Here is a 20,856-nt window from a genome sequence, read left to right as displayed (position 1 = left end):
CTTCCCTTCCTCCACGGAACGTGCGGTATGGAACGAACCTGTCCACTCATTTCATGCCAATTGTTTTTTTGAATAAATTTTGCATCAAAATATAAGAAAATATCTTGGTACTATTTAAATATAATAAAAAAACACAAACAAATTATGTAAGATATGTGTTTTTATGAATTAAAAATAAATAAATAAATAATAATTTTGAAAACGGAAACAAATAAATAAGAATATATATATATATATAGAATTATGCTGTTATGATTTTACAAATTCTGGTTATCTTTCTTTTTCCAATTCAAATGACTCTGCCTGGCTGAATAAAAAGCAAAAGAAGAGGGATCCGTATAAATAAATAATAAGATTTTAGAAAGAGTTGAAGATATTTTGGGTGAGAGAGAGGGAGGGGATCACAAGAGAGAGAGACGGAAGGGGAGAGGAAAGCGCAGATCCAAAGGCAGAGAGACAACCCAGAAGCAGAAGGTATGATCTGTTGTTGCCTTCTTATCTTACGAGTTTCAATTCTCTCCATCAAACCATCGCTGATCTGTGCTAAACTTTGCATTTATACGCAGTTTGATTAGATCTGAAGTTTTTTTTTTAACCCTAAAAAAAACTGTCTTCATTTATCTCTGCTTCATATAACGAAAATTGACATCTAGTGGAATCCATAGGCTCCTCTGCTGCTCACAGGGCCTGTTCTTAGTTCTTTCTCCCCCACGATCACCTTTTCTTTGTTCTTCAAAGCATGTTTACGCCATTTTATTTTCTTTGATTTTTGGTTCTCAAACAAATGAATTTTATATGTTCAGAAAAGACTACATAAAATACATTTTGGGTCCTATTTAGAAGATGGTTTTAATTAAATTACATGGATTAATAAAAATTGTTTATAATTAGTCAGGAGTTTTATTTTTTTCTAAAAAAAATGGTTAATTAAAATTATTAACTTTGTCTTTAAATCTTAAAGTCAAATTCAAACAAGCAACCCAAATGAAGTATGACCAATTGCTATGTGGGCATTTTTAGAAATGATTCTTTATTATTACCGTCAAGTTTTATAATATTTTGTATTAAAGATTACATAAAGGTTTGATGAGATGTCTTATATTGAGGATGAAAGAGAGTATTGCATATGCTAATTTGATAAGCTTCTTGGTACCACTAAAATATGCTTAGTTATGGAAGTGATCACAATTTAGAAATAAATTGTTAATTTAAATCAACCCCACAAATCATGTTCAAGAACTTTTGATTTTTTTTATGTAACTCAAACCTTAGTTATAATATATTGTTTTTTATGTTTTATATCTCTTTTTTCTAGCATAATGAACAGCACACAAGAAGAAAGTAGTGGCAAGAAACTAACATGGATCGAGTGTATATGGCCAGTCATAGAACATCTCCTGACTTGGTAATTATACTTATTTACCTTCTTTACCCAAGATCTGTCTCGAAGCATTTATGATATGTAAATTAAATTTGGTTCTTTCATGTGAATGATATGATTACAAGCATAGTTTGGTTCATTTGCCCAACTCACAAGGAATGAAATTATTTATGCTTTACTTGTAGGAAGGACTCATTGGTTAGTTTAAATCCTTGCTCATATGTGCATAAAGAAAAATGATTTTCTCACGTGAACAAAACCATTAATTATATATACTACGTTTTTTCCGTATTTTTCTAAGTAACTGTCTTTTAAAAGTATAATGAATAGCAAAGAAGAAGAAGAACAAAGCAAAGACAAAAAGGAACATCATGCAGATGATGACAACGAGGGAAGAGCAATAAAACAAAGTAGTGGCAACAGAAAAGTGCAAATTGCATATGATGATGATGATGAGAGAAAAGTGAAGAACAATAATGGAGACGGAAGCAACAACAATGAAAATGCAGATATTGAAGATGATGACGAGAGAGTAAAGAACATTAAAAAAAGAGGAAGTAGCACTAGCAAAAGGTTGCAGATTCTAGATGATGGTGATGGTGATGAGAAAACAGAAATGAACATTGAAGAAGAAGGAAGCCTTTGCAACAAGATGGTCACAAATCGGAGATGATGCCTTGGGTTTCATTCTAAAACACTTAGGGATCATTGATTACCTTCAAACCCTAGCTGTATGCTCTAATTGGAGATCTACAGTCGTTAAATGCATTGCTAACAAACATTGTCTTCCATCACCAGAACTGCCACTTCTTTTTCTTCAAACAATGGACATGAAAAATCTTCCCTTCTTTGACTTGCCTAGAGGAAGAGTCTTCAACTCCATAGGGTTGCCGCATGAACTCTTCCATCATTGCTATGGCACAATAAGAGGTTGGATGATCATGGTTGAATCTATCAGCAATTCTTTTGATGATGTTGAAGACATTGATGCACTAATCTTCTTCTTCAACCCAGTAACAAATGCTAAGGTCTATATGTCATCAAGGTTAAAAGTGAAAAGTAAAATCAAGAATATTGTGGCATCAACAGAACCCAATGACCCAAACTGTGTTGTGGTTCTGTCTCTTTTATCGTCAATTCGTGTTTGCATTTAGTTGGATTTCTAATGAGTCATGGACTATCGTTCAAGAATATGTGTCTACAGCATTGACGTTCTTGCACGTAGAGATTATTGATGGTAAATTGTATGCTTTGACACACTCAGTATTAAATTCTATAGTTTTTTACGATTTGCGAAAAGAACCTGTAAAACCCAGAATATTAGCAAGGCTTCCTGAAATAGGATTTTCTACAATGAGATTGAAATCGAGTACCCAAGACTTCCTTTATGATGGTGATGGTGGCATTATTAATGCTTGGGAAGCTCAAGGTGACATTCGTAAGACTTTGGCAGTTGATTCTTCATCAGGAGAGTTATTCCTTATTTATTTGGTTTGCAACTCAATCTTTAGGTTCAAGAGAATGCTTAATGATACGGTAGGAAAGGAGTATATCAGTCCACCCAAAATTTTAGATAGTCGAGTGTTTAAGTTAGACATGAGTAAAGAACCTAGATGGATAGAAGTTAAAAACTTGGGAAATCGCATGTTGTTCATTGGGTTTTGGAAAAGTTTTGTGGTGTCAAATGTTGCTCTTCAATGCCCTGAAAAGTTTATCAAAGGAAATTGTATCTATTTTGCTTATCATTTTCCATGTGTTAAGAGTATCATAGACGAATGGAAAGGCTTGAGAATTGGGAGGCATCGTAGGACAGATAGAATGGTTGATTACTATACATTTGAAAGATCAAGCTTCAATGAGGTGCCATATCCAGTTTGGTTCATACCAAGTCTTTCGTGACTCTATAACATATTGCATTATATTTCTTAGATATTATTGTAGGTTGTCTTGGGTTAATGACAATGTTATTTGTATTTTTTTAAATAATATTTATCACTATTACTTTATTATTAATATTCATCTGAAATGTTAACTAAGCTAGATCTTTCACTTCTAATGTTCAAGAAGTAGTTGAAGACAAAGATCTTCAAATTGCACAGATAAAAAACGTTCACAATTTTTAGACGAATCGATACGTTCATAAAAGAAAGATATATACAGAAATGTGCCCGAAAGGGCTTGGGTTTGACAGAGTCGGAGCCGACCACAAAAAAGCGCCATAAATTGGTCAGCCCAATGTAGAGGCTGGGTGGGCGACCTCATCGGCTGCGCCCTCCGCCATTTTTGAAAGAACTGAGGAGCTTCTGCTGGATAGTGTCAAACAAAGAATAGGAGCTCTAGGAGATAGCCGAAAAGTTAAAGTGTCAGAAGAGGCTAAATTGAAAGAAAACAAGTGGAAAAAGTGTATCCGAGCAATCCCAGCTTATCTATACATTGGGATACATTTATATTTTTTAGGGAAATTGCCTTAATATTAAAGAGATGTCTGAAGTATATTGTAAATATTTTTAATATATATTTTCTGGAAAACATTTAGTTTCAATATTTTTAACCAAATAATTTTTGCATACGTTTGTTTAAATTGTGATTTTAAATTCATAATTTTAATCAATTAAATTAATAGAACATGATTTATAATGGGTTGATGGTAAGGTTTTTAATTTTGAATAGAATGCCATTTTTCAGGGAAAAAATATCATTAACAATATTCAACTAAACTATATGAATTCAGTTTTGAACAAAAATGAATTAAGATTAATTTAAAAAACTTGTTATTATATTTAAATTGTAATGTAACGTGAATAATTTATACAATTATATGTATGTGTATGTATATTACATTTTTACATGAGCAATCTTGTTTTATGCCTCTGGCTAAATTTTGTGTGGTGTGTCTTTCTTGTTTCTGATTTTGCTGGTTAAGCTAAGTGTTCTCTTTCTTTCTTCCTCCCCCTTTGTTTCATTATTCGCGGATGGGATGGGAGGAGTATGACTATCACTTTTTATCATATATTAAAGGGAATGAGGTTCAATTCTGGCAGAAGGCTCTAGGAGTCAAGATTGCTCAAGATTCTGCTGGTACACAATCTAGGACTATGAAGTCAATCAATCAAGACCAGATCAGTTTAGTGTAAGTGCTCGGCACTACCACTATGGCAGATATGCTTGATGGTTAGTAGAGAAGCCAAGAAAATTATCAATATGGAGTACAATAGTCAAGCTTCACCTCAACAAATCCAAGTAAATTTGTATTGACTAATATCAAATTGTTCTCTTTTGTCAAACCCAAACCACAATATAAGATACAAAATAGCCACCAAAATATGGGGAGTAATTAAATCAACACCCAACAAAATAACAACTAAGTTCATGTACTACATGTCTGATCCATTCACTTGTTCAATTATGCAGTCTGATGTGATCCATTAATTCATTTTTCTTAATGATAGGGAGATTGTCCAAACGCCTTTCAATTTCATCACGAGGGAGGGAGCAACTCAGCCGTTTCAATGCTCTGACTACATTCTGTTTGATTTCTTCGGCCTCAATAGGTGAAAGTAAAAATTGAGCAAATATATCCAACAACTGAGGGAGTGGGTTGAGCATCTAAATTATATTTTTCAAAAATAAATGGTTCGATAAGAATTGCAGGAGAATAAAACCATTTGGATAAAACAATAAGTAAAGAAAGAAATTTAAATATTCTTAAAAGAAACAATTACCTAGTACATCAATGGTGATACAAGATTACAAGTACATCAATTGATAACAAAGACTCCCATGGTTCCCCTTTTTTGTTCTTTTAGGAAGAACTCGCAAGCAATTTAGAAAAGTAAACTAATTAAATGTATCAAATTAAAGTTTACATAGAAGTTAACAAAAATAAAATTTCCAAACAAATCATGGAAAGTCAAAACTACAATATATTTACTTGTCCATTTTATTCCTAAAAAAATGTTGATTTAAATGAAATGTGATGTAGCTTATAAAGCAAACTAGAAGTTACTTGTTTTAATGGAATGAAATCGAGGTACTTCCATATATATCTGCCACTACCGCAACCGCATTGGCCCTTACTGAATCACTTTGTTCGGAATCTCTAAGTAAAGGAAGAAGGTGATACAATATTTTGGAGTAGTATCTAACACTATATTAAGGAAATGCTAACCAATACCTTGAACTGATAAATATTCAGACACTCAATAGTACCTAGTCATATTGGTTGAGACAATTAACCCTTTAAATAAGACTTTGACAGGCTAAAGTGCTAATCTAAAGCGTTATTATAGTAGACAAGACTAAATCATCATTATGCACATATTTCAAGGGCTAAATCATATTTTGAGTCTAAAGTGTGACAGATAAATTAAAAGGATAGTCCATAGCTAAATCACCTCTCTTGCACAATACTCCAAAACAATACACAGCATTCATTCTAGTTGTTGCCTCAGCCGATCCTAACTCCTTGAATAATAAGGAAATCACTCTCTAAAATACCAAAAATATATAATATTTGATGAAGTAATTAAGTTTCTCTAAATAAGCACTTTTGTTAAAAATCATTAATTAGAGAAAGGAAAATAAGAAAATTACATTTTTACATCCCATAATAGAAATCATGCTGTGTGCAACTACTTCTCTATCATCATCTTTAAGCACGGTCTTAATGTAAATATTTAAGACCATATCTGTAAAATTGAAGGCTTAAGTTATATTTATGTTTATCATGATGGTAAATAAAATATACATAAATAACTGTTTAAGTTCGAGAAAACATATTACCTATACTTTCTTTAATTTCTTGCGCACCATCCTGGAAACATAGGGTTTATCACAATAAAATTGGAAGTTATGTAATTTGCAAGGGAAGAAATATTGAAAGGTGCTATAGTGAGAGAAGACATATTTTTTTTGTATATTATTTAGAGATAATTCATTGTGCAAAATAAAAATATGCTTGAAAAATCAAAATTAATTGGTAACTCAAATTTTTTGATAGGCCTATTAGACGAACATACGCACGACAAGATGCTAAAGTGGAACATATAGCCATATTTATAAAGGAACCGATAAAAAAAAGAATGAAACAGATAATTTTGTAGTAACTATTATAATAGATAGATAAAATGAAACATATCAACCACAAGATGCTACAGGAAAAATAGATGGCCATATGTGAAAGGAACAAGTGACAAAAAAGAATGAAGGAGGTAATATTGTAGACTTACTGGTTGACTTTTGAATATTGCATATGTGGCATTCAAAATATCTATTGCGTAAGTTGAGAGAAAATTTGTTAGAACTAAAAGGACAAAGTAAAAACCAACAAATCATTTATAATGTGATATAGAAAAAATATGTAATGGTTGTATACTATATGAACCTTCTTTTTAAAAGTCTGTCAAGAAAGGTAGAGTTGGCAATTCTAATTGTAGTCTTTAGTAAGTTCACTACCATGGTTAGGTCATTTGAACTTGAACTATCCTCAAATGTGCTCACATTCTCTAATTGCACCTACATTTGTTTTTCAAAAACCAATATGAATTTTCAAGTTTCATAGCAAATAAAATACATATATGACTTTTTAGTTTGAACTAATATGAATTTTCTCAATGTACAAGAGAGATGGTATTAAAGAAAAGAAGAAATGAATCTAAAGAGTGGAATGTGTGACTATATATGATAGATTAAATAATCAAACTTTAAGTGAGAATATACAATGTCAAAAGTAAAGTACTAGTTACCTGAAAAAAGTTCTTTATCACCTTAATTCTATCCATGCTCTTTATTTCTATGCTTCCTTCAAGTCTTTACATTTGATCCTTAGAAGCTACGTGACATTTTGAGTTCTATATGTATAAGTGTGGGGTTTGAGGCACAACCCACACACTTCTCCAAACATATCACTTGCTTGTAGAGTCTTGATGACTTCCTCCTTGCTCATGACATGACTAATAACCGCAATTATTCTTGAGATAATTATATACACATCTTGGGGAATTTCATTTTGGATGATAACATCCGCCCCAAATGGTATGTACTCTATATGCATTTTGGTCATCTACACATGCATTAATTTGATTAAATTAAAATTTGTCATGTAACATCAATGAATAATTTTAAACTTATTAGTAAAAACAATAATTAACAACCATCAACTAACTAAGGATAATAGCAACCTCTTGAAACGCGCCATTGAACAAATATGCATTTCTAACTATTAGGAAAAACTTGTCACTATAGATGCTGTTTTGAATTGATTTCAGCTGCTCATCAAAGGTAACAAAACTTATAAGTTTTTCAGATAATTCAAATTTCAGGAGTAGATATTATAATAAAAATATCAAAATCTTAATTAAAAATGAAACTTACAAGTTTTGAGATATCAACTTCGTCAAAGAGAAGCTTTTGAATATTGGTAGCCAAATAAACCGCAAGCAAAAAATTGAAGAGCATATAAATGCTACCAAATATCTTCTCCAATAGGTTGATAGGGTGAAAATCACCATAGCCAACTGTTAACACTGTAGTGATGGAAAAGTATATTGATTCCCAATATCTTGATCCAATACTTTTATCCTTGAAATGTGGATCCAAATTACCAATCCAAGTATTCTTCATAAGGATATATATCCGCAATCCAATAGAATATGCAAGCACCATAATGTATCAAAAAATATGTTCCCTATACCAAAATTCAATCCAATTATTTATAACAATAACGTAATAGAAAATTTAATTTTATCAAGTATTTGTACTTCGTATTCGCACACCTCAACCTCTAGTGATAAAGATAAGATAGAATGTTGATAAGGTTGAATGTTCAAAACTCATTAATACATTACATGTATTAACATAATATTCTTAGATAACTTAACTAAAAATTAATAGAATATTTTAATGATGTGATAATACTATACAAATGATTATATAGGACGATTGTGCATACAACCATCCTATATAAGGAGGTGGAGATCGTGTTGGGAGATGTACAAGATGGTTCCCAAAATAACCATCATATTTGTTCATAAATATAGGATGGTTTTTAAGTGTAAAAAATTAATTTTTAAAAAATAATAACTTATACAGGACTATTTTGATTTATAATTGTCCTATATATATCCAATGTTTTTATAAAATTGTCATGTAAATTGTTTAAAATCTCTAGCCCCCCTTTTTATTTCAAATACACAAGCCTTCTGGGTTGTCTTCTTCTTCCTCTGCCTTCCACCATTTTTGTTGCCTCAACAACAATCTTTCTATGTTTTCTAAATTTGGATGAGATTATTGTTTGATCTGTCACTTTTTTTGTTGAAAATGAATTTAAATTAGATAATTTTTGAGCTTAACTGATAAAATTTTTATTATTGCTGTTGTTGATGGATTGTTGTCTAAAATTGGAGAAATTTGGTGTTATAAGGTTACAAAATTTGATTAGAATTGGAAATAGTTTTAGTTTTGATTAATTAAGGATTTAGTTAATTTTTGGTCAATGTATTGGAGGTTGAATATATAAATCTCTCTTTCTCTTTATATATATATATATATATATATAACTAAAGATATATATATATAAAATCTTAGCAAGTTGTATTGGTTTTTTATGTGTATATATGTATGTGTACAAAAATTGATGTTGAGTAATGGTACATCTTTTGTTCTAGCTAGAATTGTGACTCTCTTTACTTTTGTGAATATCATATGATTTTCCAACTTTAGTATTTATTTAGAACTTTAAATAGTATTGAATAGGTAATTTCTAGCTCTTTTGTTTGCCCTTAGATTATGGATGTTGTTGTGATTGAGTTGGGTTGAATTAGGCTTGGTTAGATTATATAGGGATGAAATTAAGTATGAAGAGAGGGCCAAGTGCCTGAAAAACTCTCAATTTTAAGCCGTTATGCTGTTGAATTTCATTTAAGAGTGCTAACAACTTTTAAATAAAAACTGTAACCATTTGAATGTAAGGGAATTCAAAAGGTTTATTCTTATTAGATGTTTTTAATAGAAAAGAAAAAAATATAATTAGTTTATGATCAACAATAATACACTAAATTTTATGGCTAACTATCATTTTCACCTAAGCTTTTAATGCAATACAGTAAGGTCCCAATTAAATTTATTTTTAATACTGGGGATTTTTTATTAAGGATCCCCATTGTTTTTAATCAAGTGACTCAAGAGTAAGGCATTGAGTTAATTAGTAGTTATTATATTTATTATCTTGCATTTATGATGATTGAGCTACTACTCATCACATCTCTTGCAATAATTTGCTATAGATTGGGATGATTATGGATAAGGAATGGATGTCTGTAGATCAAAGATTGAGGAAATACTTGGAGGGGGTGAGCCACTTTTTTAAAGCTAGCATTGAATATGAGGGAGGCACTGAGAGCATTGTGTGCCTTTGTTTAAGATGTGGACTTATGAGGCGAGTCACTGCATGAGAATTGGAAGACCATTTATTGGTTAATGGAATCGATGAAAATTATAAGTGTTGGCATAAACATTGACAGATAAGGGACATAACCAGAAGTAGCTGTAACTATGTGTCACATGACTTTGACACAAGTGTAGATGAGGTAGATTGTGTTAAAGAGATGGCCAATGCAATAGAAGCAGAACTCAATGATTGTCCTGAAATGCTTGAAAGGTTGAGAAGCAATGCAAAGATGCCATTGTACACTTGTAATGACTTAGAATATAATTAAAATTAAAAATTAATGATAAAATATTTTAAGGATATATATATATATATATATAATTTATTTGCACATTGGTATAGATTTATCAAGGAGAAGAAAATTTTTTTTTACTAATGAGTGGGCTAAATTATCATTTTTTCCCTTTGGTCAAAAATAAAATAAAATAAAATAAATTAATTATAAAATACTAAAAATAAATAATGCAATAGATGAGATCAGATACGCACACGGGGGGGGGCCTTTGCTTTTTTTTTTTTTTTTTGTCTTTTTTGTCATAGGCTTCGAAAGTTCCAGATCAAGGAGGTCGGTGAGAGCTTTGAACCATACTCGTGTCTTCTCTAGTCTGTCTCCCCTGCCGTCCTTTTCATCTGTCACCGGTGACCTTGAGCGTGCTGCAGCCTTCCTTTTCCTCTTCCTCTGTTTTTGAGTCGCTAATCGTGCAACAGTGAGTTGTTGTCCCATTCGTCTGTACGATGTTCATTTGCGCCGCCTGCCGTTCTTCTTCCTCTGTTAATATTGTGCTATGGGTTTTTAAATTTCGGACTATGGAAGTGGTTCGTTCCTGCAAGAGACTGATTTCTGGTCTTCTCTTTCCCCTGTTCAGCAGCAAACTCCTCCTCTCCCTTCATCGTTGTTGTTGCCGTGGCTGGTATGAGAGTGCTCATCTTCCCTTCTCCATCTTTAATGATCTTATGTGGTGTATAAAGATATATATATATGTGTATGTGTGTATATATACATACAACATACATACATATATATATATATATAATTGGCTTTCCTTGCTTGCTTGTTCGACGTACTGTATGTTTTGAATTTTTCTTGAGCTTAAATTGATTTTTGTTGAGGAATTGGATTGGAAAAGCATAATGAATTTAATAATGGATGAATGGAAATTGTTGGGTAATCAGAGATTGTAGCTGAACGAGTTTTACTAAAGCGTTTAGAAGTTCTGCACACAAGGAATTTGATATAAGGTTTGAGAGATAATTATGTCTCAATGGAATAATTAACTATGGCTAAAGTATTGTGAAGAAATTTTGAGATAAATAATGATGTTTGGGGTAACTTGAATCATTTAGATGGATTATGGCTGGAAATTTATAAATTTTGGTACCTGTGTATGATTTGATTTTTGAGTGCACATAAGATGTTTGATGGAGTGTGGGAAGAGAAATTGTTTTGGTTTAAATAAATAACTAAGTATGGGTAATGAACTATTGACTAAATCTTTGTAAAAAATTGTGATAGGGGTTGTCTTCCACCTTAACCTTCATGACGAAGTTTTTTATAAATCACTTGGTCATAGCTTCATAGAGATTCTTAAGCTGTGTACAGTTAGTGTCTGCGCATGTGTGTGTCTAAATGTATATATTCATGATTATGAATGTGTTGATTGACTTTCGGTGCAAATGCGAGAGCTGCCCAGTGGTCTTGCTGTTGTAAAGTAAGCCATAGAATCTCAGCTATGGTATTTGGAATAATCCATGCAATAACTAGATCTTTATATAGAAGTTATTACATTCTTTATAGGAATTTGAGATTAAGGACTTTGCTTACATATAAGTGTTTAAACAAAATGATGGTAGGGGGTCGATGAATGTTGTTTTATTAATTATTTATTTTGGATTTATAGCTGATTGTATTTAAACCTCCAAATATGTAAAATAAAATGCTATGGTTTCAAGTCACAATGTTGTGGGAAGAGTGCAAGTGTAAACGATGGTATTATTAGTTAAAATGTGTTAGTAGATTACTATGATTTGTGCACTGGAAAGGAATGCGGATGATATGAATTTCTTTGGAATGAAAATTAAAAGATTGGGGACCAAGAACAATGTGAGAATATACTATGATAATTGAGTGAGTGAACAATTATGAGTTTTATAAAATTTTAGAGATTCAATTATTATTATTATATTGGATATTTCAGGAATAAACCTTGTGGGGAATGCTAAATGGGTAAATTTCAATGGTTGGATTGCCTCAGGTAAGTGAATAGCGTCCCAACTGATATTTCATTAAAATCTCCTTTATTCAAATATTAAATTTTTATGCAATTTTTTTTACGACAATAATGTGATTATGAGATATTTTGTTGATTAAATTACTTTATTTCGTGAAATTATTTTACCAGAATTGATCATTTTAGTTAATCAGTAAATACAAGTTTGAATTCTAATTGTGGGATTTCAATTTGGAAATTATTGAATTGTTACGGAGAAATGATTCATGCGAGTTCGACATTGAAAAGGGAAATTTGATTGAATAGTGATCAATTTCTCGCATGTTTTGAAAATGGTTTTAAAAAGGGACTTTATATAGAACACTGGTTGCTAACGGCAGTTCTGTTAGCCCTTGGCGCGCCATGGTACACCTAGCTAGCAGGGTGTTTATAGGAGATGCTAGCCCCGTGCGATGGCCAACGCACGTGGAACGGAGATGGGATGTTATTCGTGAGCATCGCACTCACGTTTGTTTCGTGGCTTCGGCCGCGTTTGGTTATATACCCTCGTGGACTGTGGGTCCACGTTTGTTTCGTAGCTTCGGCTGCGTTTGGTTACTTACCCTCGTGGATTGTGTATCCACGTTTGTTTTCGTGGCACAAGCCGCGTTTGGTTATTTACTTTCGTGGACTGTGTGTCCATGTTTGTTAATTGTTCTGATAAGTCCCTATAATTATGAAACCAATTATTTGATGATTTCATATTTCATTGGTTTTTATTTAGTGATTTGTTTATAAATATTTTATTTCATTTATGTGCTTTCTTGAAATCAATTGATATTATCATTTGCTATGATAGTTCGATGATTTGAGATTTTATTTGAAATTTATAGAGCCATATTATTATGAAGTTCATTAAATTTTTATAAAAATTTTGTCTATTTAACCTACATAACTATTTCAAACTTTTCATTTTATTTATATTCTATTGTTTATTGTTGGGACGTTATTCACTGGAAAATATCTTTGGTCTCAGATACCTTAGCTGACGTTGATCTTCCTGCCGATCCTGAGCACTTATAGACAGGTGGAGGGTTGATTGAAATTTTTCTTTTGATGTAATTATAAATGTTTATATATCTTATTTTTATTTTATTTTTGAAAAGTACGATTAGGTGCTCCACATAAGCTATAACTAGGACTTTTATTTTATACATGCTGTCTGTCGGCTAGAAGGAGCTAAGCTCTTGATTTAATTCATATTTTGACTGTATCAATATATTGTAGAAATTTTGAGAAATTTTATTTACAGGAGGGGTTTTGTCAAAATTTTTATGAACATGTTGAAACTTTGTTATAATTATTATTGTCAAAAGTATTATAATTTCAATATAAATCTGATTTTAATTTTAGAAATAGAGTGAATTTACAATTTAAGGCTTACAGGATGTGTGAAATGGTTCACATCCTGTGCCGGTCGCTCTCCAAATTTTGGGGTGTGACAGATTGGTATCAGAGCATAGGTCTCTTATAGCTATGTGGGGCAGGACTCTTCAGTGGGGTCTCAATTATTATTATGAACCCGGGCATAATCATAGTTGAGGCATCATGAAGGCCTTTAGGTGTTTTGTTGTATTTTTTTTTTTTTTTTCCTTTTCTCTCCGTTGCATACTAGTCCTACCTATTAAACTGAATACATATTATATTTACTTGTATAGCAAATTGTCTCTTATAAGTTAAACATCGAGAAGAAGGACATGCAACAAGAGAATTTTTGACAAAGCATGTACTCACTTGGTGTCAAGATTTCTAGCATGAATACGTTCTTGTGGGTAAAGCTTCAAGTAAGGCTACTTTATCGTAGTTGATGATTTGCTATGTGCTAGATTGCTCGCTACTTTTGCTGATTAAAAGAATAAGTTGTTAGTATCTTTTTATAATATTGTTTTGGACGTAACATTGGCGGTTATTAGAACTATACCATAATTTTCTAGCATTCTGTGTTTTGTTTCCCTAAAGAATCTATTAATTACCAGATAGATAGGCTTTACATTTGGTGCGTTTGTTGTAAATGTCATTCTATGCTCGAGAGCAATATGCCTTTTTATTCATTAGAGGCCGTGAGTCTCTCTTTACTTAGTTTTGTGCAAGGAAGCCTAACTATGGGATACAAGAGAAATAATTTATTATTTTTGCAATTTATTTGATTATGGAAATTTGGTTTGTTTTGAGATGCCTACCTAGGCTTATAAGGTTGAATGCTCTAGCTTCCTAATGGGTGACCTCTTGATATGGACTTCTATTGATATCCCTAGTATAATCTAGGAGGAGTAACTATGTATCTAAGCATCTCGCAACTGATGTTTATAAGGAAGTGTGCTTTATTTTTGTTTATATGAATTGATAGTGCTATATTTTGCTGAAATAACGCTCATGCACACTACATTGTAGTAGTTCCAAAAATTGCATAGTTTCTGACCATAAATATATCACTTTTAAAAGGTCTTTGCTTCTCTGACTATCTCGCACGGCCGAGATAGATAGTTGTAATGAAGCGTGGCCTGATTCATGAAGGAAAAGACATATTGATGCAATGTTTTTGTGGTTATTGTAAATCAATTTTGTGTTATTTGCATATTGTTTGTTCTAGTTTCTGAAACAAGAAAATGAGACTGTTAATGGAACAAGAAATGATATAGTTTAACATTATATGTGTGTGATTTAATGTTAATGTATGTTAAGCATTTGATTTTTTTTCAAATTAGAACCAAATTAGTAACAGAGAGTACGACTGCAGTTGAAGGTCTTAAAGGCTGAATTTGGAGCTGAAACTTGGCATGAACTTATAGAACATGTGGTAGTCTTGTGCACCCAAATATGGTAATTTTTGGGTCTTTGAAGAATATCCTATAAATTTTTGGATTTGGTTTTTTTTTTTTTTAAAAAAAAACTATTATGAAATAGTTCCACAGCTCTTGTATCATATCTGATGTTTTATAAATGACTTGGGAATCTTAGCAATAGATAGTGCATGAATATATTTTTTCTGGGGAGTCCTAGTTTGCTTCAATTGGATGTTCCCATCTGAAGTCATGATTGTCTAAAATTTAGGAACAAGTATATGTTCAGACTATGCAAAAACAGGTGAAGAGGGATTTAGTTTTATTGTTCTTTAATTAATTATGTTGGTTACTGATAAGATGATTTAAGCATTCTAAATGAGTTAGAATAACCTTTGGCAGTGAATGGTGTAGAGAGGGAAAAATAAAATAAGAAGATGATATAAGAGCAAGAGTGGTAATTTTATATAGGAGATGAATATAATGCTTAGATATTTTTTTATAAATTTACAATAGAAATTATTGATGAAATTTTGGTGTATTTAAAGAAGTTTGGACTAACATGAATATTTATAAGAAACGTTTTGAGAGCAAGAATTCTAATATATTAAGTTACTATTTATGTCATGTTATATCTATCAATGTAACCGAAGCATATCAGATTGAGGTAGGAATTCAAATATGACAACTACTTATTATTGTCGTTAGGAATTGAATATTCTTGGGTTTAACATGATGTTGTTATCCTTGCTTTCTATGGAATCTTTGTTGACAAGCTAATACATAGGAAAGTGCGAGTTTCCAAGGGTTGACTCTTGGGAAAGAGTTTTTAAAAGTTGCCCATTAGGAAAAAAAAAAAAAGAAGAAAAAGAAGAAAGAAAGAAAGAAATTTATTTTTACAAGAGAAGGAGGGAATTGCTCAAGGATTATTATTATAATATTTTCATCATTTTGATAGAGTATATCTAACAACATTATTTAAATAGAAAAATCAATGGATGGCTTGGAACAAATAATAGTGGTAGTAGTAAAGGGATGATTGATGAAAGAAATTCTGGAAAAAGCAACATGGAATGAATTTTAAGTTTGAGAAAGGAGTATTTTTAACTTATATAGGGAACACTGGTTCTGTCTCTAAGTGTTTCATATTCTCAGAGTATAGCCCAAAGCAATGCAAGAGATCGACAGTGGTAGGAAAATTTTTGTACTGTGGGGATAGTGTGAGTAAGGGTGTCGTAATGTGATTTAGCTCATGTTATGTGGGTTGTATGCAAGTTATGTAAGAGCATTAGAAATTGACGTGATTGGAGGAATAGAGAATTACATTAGAATTCTATCATCTTAGTTGCGAACCAAGGACTTTGAACTACCTTGTGACTCTGGCCAGTCTTTCAAAAAGTTCTGGGTATTGTTTATGAACTAATGATCTATATAAGAGAACAATTGAAATTTTAGACGCTACGTCAAGATTTTGTATTTTAGTTAGGGAAAATTAGAACAATTACTGGGTTTTAGTGGGAAGGATATGTTGTAATAATTATTATCCAACTAGCATTTACAATTTTAGAAGTTATATATTAAGTAAGGAAGATTTTTCATTAAGTGGTTCAACATTGCTTAAGTTAAATGAAGATGTTCCTGTGACTATTTTATTCAGACAATAAAGAAGGCTTGTTTTAAGAAGGTTGACTTTGTGAATTGATTTGTCCGACTGTTCTCAAAAGTTACTTGGAAAGTTGAAAGGAAAGTGCATGCTGAGTATCTGCATTTAATGGGAAAACGAGGTGAGTTTATTTAAATTCGGAGGACCGAATTTTTTAAGCGGGGGAGAATGTAATGACTTAGAATATAATTAAAATTAAAAATTAATGATAAAATATTTTAAGGATATTTATATATATATATATATATATTTATTTGCACATTGGTATAGATTTATCAAGGAGAAGAAAATTTTTTTTTTTACTAATGAGTGGGCTAAATTATCATTTTTTTCCCTTTGGTCAAAAATAAAATAAAATAAAATAAATTAATTATAAAATACTAAAAATAAATAATGCAATAGATGAGATCAGATACGCACGCGGGGGGGGCCTTTGCTTTTTTTTTTTTTTTTTGTCTTTTTGTCATAGGCTTCGAAAGTTCCAGATCAAGGAGGTCGGTGAGAGCTTTGAACCATACTCGTGTCTTCTCTAGTCTGTCTCCCCTGCCGTCCTTTTCATCTGTCACCGGTGACCTTGAGCGTGCTGCAGCCTTCCTTTTCCTCTTCCTCTGTTTTGAGTCGCTGATCGTGCAACAGTGAGTTGTTGTCCCATTCGTCTGTACGATGTTCATTTGCGCCGCCTGCCGTTCTTCTTCCTCTGTTAATATTGTGCTATGGGTTTTTAAATTTCGGACTATGGAAGTGGTTCGTTCCTGCAAGAGACTGATTTCTGGTCTTCTCTTTCCCCTGTTCAGCAGCAAACTCCTCCTCTCCCTTCATCGTTGTTGTTGCCGTGGCTGGTATGAGAGTGCTCATCTTCCCTTCTCCATCTTTAATGATCTTATGTGGTGTATAAAGATATATATATGTGTATGTGTGTATATACATACATACATACATACATATATATATATATATATATATTGGCTTTCCTTGCTTGCTTGTTCGACTGTAAATGTTTTGAATTTTTCTTGAGCTTAAATTGATTTTTGTTGAGGAATTGGATTGGAAAAGCATAATGAATTTAATAATGGATGAATGGAAATTGTTGGGTAATCAGAGATTGTAGCTGAACGAGTTTTACTAAAGCGTTTAGAAGTTCTGCACACAAGGAATTTGATATAAGGTTTGAGAGATAATTATGTCTCAATGGAATAATTAACTATGGCTAAAGTATTGTGAAGAAATTTTGAGATAAATAATGATGTTTGGGGTAACTTTGAATCATTTAGATGGATTATGGCTGGAAATTTATAAATTTTGGTACCTGTGTATGATTTGATTTTTGAGTGCACATAAGATGTTTGATGGAGTGTGGGAAGAGAAATTGTTTTGGTTTAAATAAATAACTAAGTATGGGTAATGAACTATTGACTAAATCTTTGTAAAAAATTGTGATAGGGGTTGTCTTCCACCTTAACCTTCAATGACGAAGTTTTTTATAAATCACTTGGTCATAGCTTCATAGAGATTCTTAAGCTGTGTACAGTTAGTGTCTGCGCATGTGTGTGTCTAAATGTATATATTCATGATTATGAATGTGTTGATTGACTTTCGGTGCAAATGCGAGAGCTGCCCAGTGGTCTTGCTGTTGTAAAGTAAGCCATAGAATCTCAGCTATGGTATTTGGAATAATCCATGCAATAACTAGATCTTTATATAGAAGTTATTACATTCTTATATAGGAATTTGAGATTAAGGACTTTGCTTACATATAAGTGTTTAAAACAAAATGATGGTAGGGGGTCGATGAATGTTGTTTTATTTAATTATTTATTTTGGATTTATAGCTGATTGTATTTAAACCTCCAAATATGTAAAATAAAATGCTATGGTTTCAAGTCACAATGTTGTGGGAAGAGTGCAAGTGTAAACGATGGTATTATTAGTTAAAATGTGTTAGTAGATTACTATGATTTGTGCACTGGAAAGGAATGCGGATGATATGAATTTCTTTGGAATGAAAATTAAAAGATTGGGGACCAAGAACAATGTGAGAATATACTATGATAATTGAGTGAGTGAACAATTATGAGTTTTATAAAATTTTAGAGATTCAATTATATTATTATATTGGATATTTCAGGAATAAACCTTGTGGGGAATGCTAAATGGGTAAATTTCAATGGTTGGATTGCCTCAGGTAAGTGAATAGCGTCCCAACTGATATTTCATTAAAATCTCCTTTATTCAAATATTAAATTTTTATGCAATTTTTTTTACGACAATAATGTGATTATGAGATATTTTGTTGATTAAATTACTTTATTTCGTGAAATTATTTTACCAGAATGATCATTTTAGTTAATCAGTAAATACAAGTTTGAATTCTAATTGTGGGATTTCAATTTGGAAATTATTGAATTGTTACGGAGAAATGATTCATGCGAGTTCAACATTGAAAAGGGAAATTTGATTGAATAGTGATCAATTTCTCGCATGTTTGAAAATGGTTTTAAAAAGGGACTTTATATAGAACACTGGTTGCTAACGGCAGTTCTGTTAGCCCTTGGCGCGCCATGGTACACCTAGCTAGCAGGGTGTTTATAGGAGATGCTAGCCCCGTGCGATGGCCAATGCACGTGGAACGGAGGGATGGTTATTCGTGAGCATCGCACTCACGTTTGTTTCGTGGCTTCGGCCGTGTTTGGTTATATACCCTCGTGGACTGTGGGTCCACGTTTGTTTCGTAGCTTCGGCTGCGTTTGGTTACTTACCCTCGTGGATTGTGTATCCACGTTGTTTTCGTGGCACAAGCCGCGTTTGGTTATTTACTTTCGTGGACTGTGTGTCCATGTTTGTTAATTGTTCTGATAAGTCCCTATAATTATGAAACCAATTATTTGATGATTTCATATTTCATTGGTTTTTATTTAGTGATTTGTTTATAAATATTTTATTTCATTTATGTGCTTTCTTGAAATCAATTGATATTATCATTTGCTATGATAGTTCGATGATTTGAGATTTTATTTGAAATTTATAGAGCCATATTATTATGAAGTTCATTAAATTTTTATAAAAATTTTGTCTATTTAACCTACATAACTATTTCAAACTTTTCATTTTATTTATATTCTATTGTTTATTGTTGGGACGTTATTCACTGGAAAATATCTTTGGTCTCAGATACCTTAGCTGACGTTGATCTTCCTGCCGATCCTTGAGCACTTATAGACAGGTGGAGGGTTGATTGAAATTTTTCTTTTGATGTAATTATAAATGTTTATATATCTTATTTTTATTTTATTTTTGAAAAGTACGATTAGGTGCTCCACATAAGCTATAACTAGGACTTTTATTTTATACATGCTGTCTGTCGGCTAGAAGGAGCTAAGCTCTTGATTTAATTCATATTTTGACTGTATCAATATATTGTAGAAATTTTGAGAAATTTTATTTACAGGAGGGGTTTTGTCAAAATTTTTATGAACATGTTGAAACTTTGTTATAATTATTATTGTCAAAAGTATTATAATTTCAATATAAATCTGATTTAATTTTAGAAATAGAGTGAATTTACAATTTAAGGCTTACAGGATGTGTGAAATGGTTCACATCCTGTGCCGGTCGCTCTCCAAATTTTGGGGTGTGACAACACTGGTGTTAGGAAACACATCAAAGTTGATTGTAGTGTTGAAATTGTATCGGTTGAAAGCGAAAGGTGGGCGGACTCTTACAAACTTCATGAACTTGCTTTCATATTTGCATGATGCAATGCCATCGAAGGACAATAAACTTCCAAGGAGGTTATATGATGCAAAAAAGATGTTGAAATCCATTAGCTTGAGCTACGAGAAGATACACGCTTGTCTAAACAACTGCATTTTATTTAGGAATGAACATGAATCATTATTTAAGTGCATTATATGTTTAGCATCACGCAATAAGGAGAACAAGAAGAGTCTAGAGAAAGTGCTATGGTAGTTTTCTATAGTACCTAGCTTTAGATGATTCTATGAAACTGAACTGGAGTCATGAAATTTTCCTTGGCATTAGGATTGGAGGATTAAAGGTATGATGCTAAGGAATCCTGCTAACTATCCTCAATGAAAAAAGATTGATAATGAGTACCTTGACTTTGCAAAAAATAGTAAGAACCTGTGGCTTGTATTATCTACTGATGGAATGAATCTATATGGGTTTTAAAGTAGTACCGATAGCACATGGCTAGCGATTTTGATAAATTATAACCTACTTCTAAGGTTATGCGTGAAATGCAAGTATTTAATGTTGACCTTGTTAATTTTGGGGCCAAAATAACCCAGAAATGATATACA

At 31.9% G+C, this 20,856-nt stretch overlaps 2 protein-coding genes and 2 long non-coding RNA genes across 4 annotated transcripts; all 4 read left to right on the top strand.

Moving 5' to 3' along the window:
• Positions 1 to 402: 402 nt before the first annotated feature.
• On the top strand, positions 403 to 2,683 carry LOC129284854 (uncharacterized). The gene is made up of 3 exons (XM_054920345.1): positions 403 to 474; positions 1,316 to 1,405; positions 1,712 to 2,683. The coding sequence occupies exons 2-3, from the start codon at positions 1,320 to 1,322 to the stop codon at positions 2,052 to 2,054; spliced, it is 429 nt and encodes a 142-aa protein (XP_054776320.1). The 5' UTR covers positions 403 to 474; positions 1,316 to 1,319; the 3' UTR covers positions 2,055 to 2,683.
• On the top strand, positions 2,206 to 3,280 carry LOC129286472 (uncharacterized). The gene is made up of 2 exons (XM_054922431.1): positions 2,206 to 2,426; positions 2,536 to 3,280. Exons 1-2 carry the CDS (start codon positions 2,206 to 2,208, stop codon positions 3,278 to 3,280), a joined length of 966 nt encoding a protein of 321 aa, XP_054778406.1.
• A 7,260-nt stretch (positions 3,281 to 10,540) lies between these two features.
• LOC129284905 (uncharacterized) lies at positions 10,541 to 14,964 on the top strand. The gene is made up of 4 exons (XR_008587027.1): positions 10,541 to 10,738; positions 12,023 to 12,079; positions 13,071 to 13,121; positions 13,753 to 14,964. It is a non-coding gene; the product is annotated as an uncharacterized LOC129284905 (long non-coding RNA).
• A 2,047-nt stretch (positions 14,965 to 17,011) lies between these two features.
• LOC129284847 (uncharacterized) lies at positions 17,012 to 19,931 on the top strand. The gene is made up of 3 exons (XR_008586975.1): positions 17,012 to 17,376; positions 18,663 to 18,719; positions 19,706 to 19,931. It is a non-coding gene; the product is annotated as an uncharacterized LOC129284847 (long non-coding RNA).
• The last annotated feature ends 925 nt before the right edge of the window (positions 19,932 to 20,856 follow it).

The sequence above is a fragment of the Prosopis cineraria genome, unplaced genomic scaffold, assembly GCF_029017545.1.
Source record: "Prosopis cineraria cultivar Desert tree isolate PC_DT_omini unplaced genomic scaffold, ASM2901754v1 PC11, whole genome shotgun sequence".
Taxonomy (NCBI): Eukaryota; Viridiplantae; Streptophyta; class Magnoliopsida; order Fabales; family Fabaceae; genus Prosopis; species Prosopis cineraria.
This window is presented reverse-complemented; position numbering and strand designations above follow the sequence as displayed.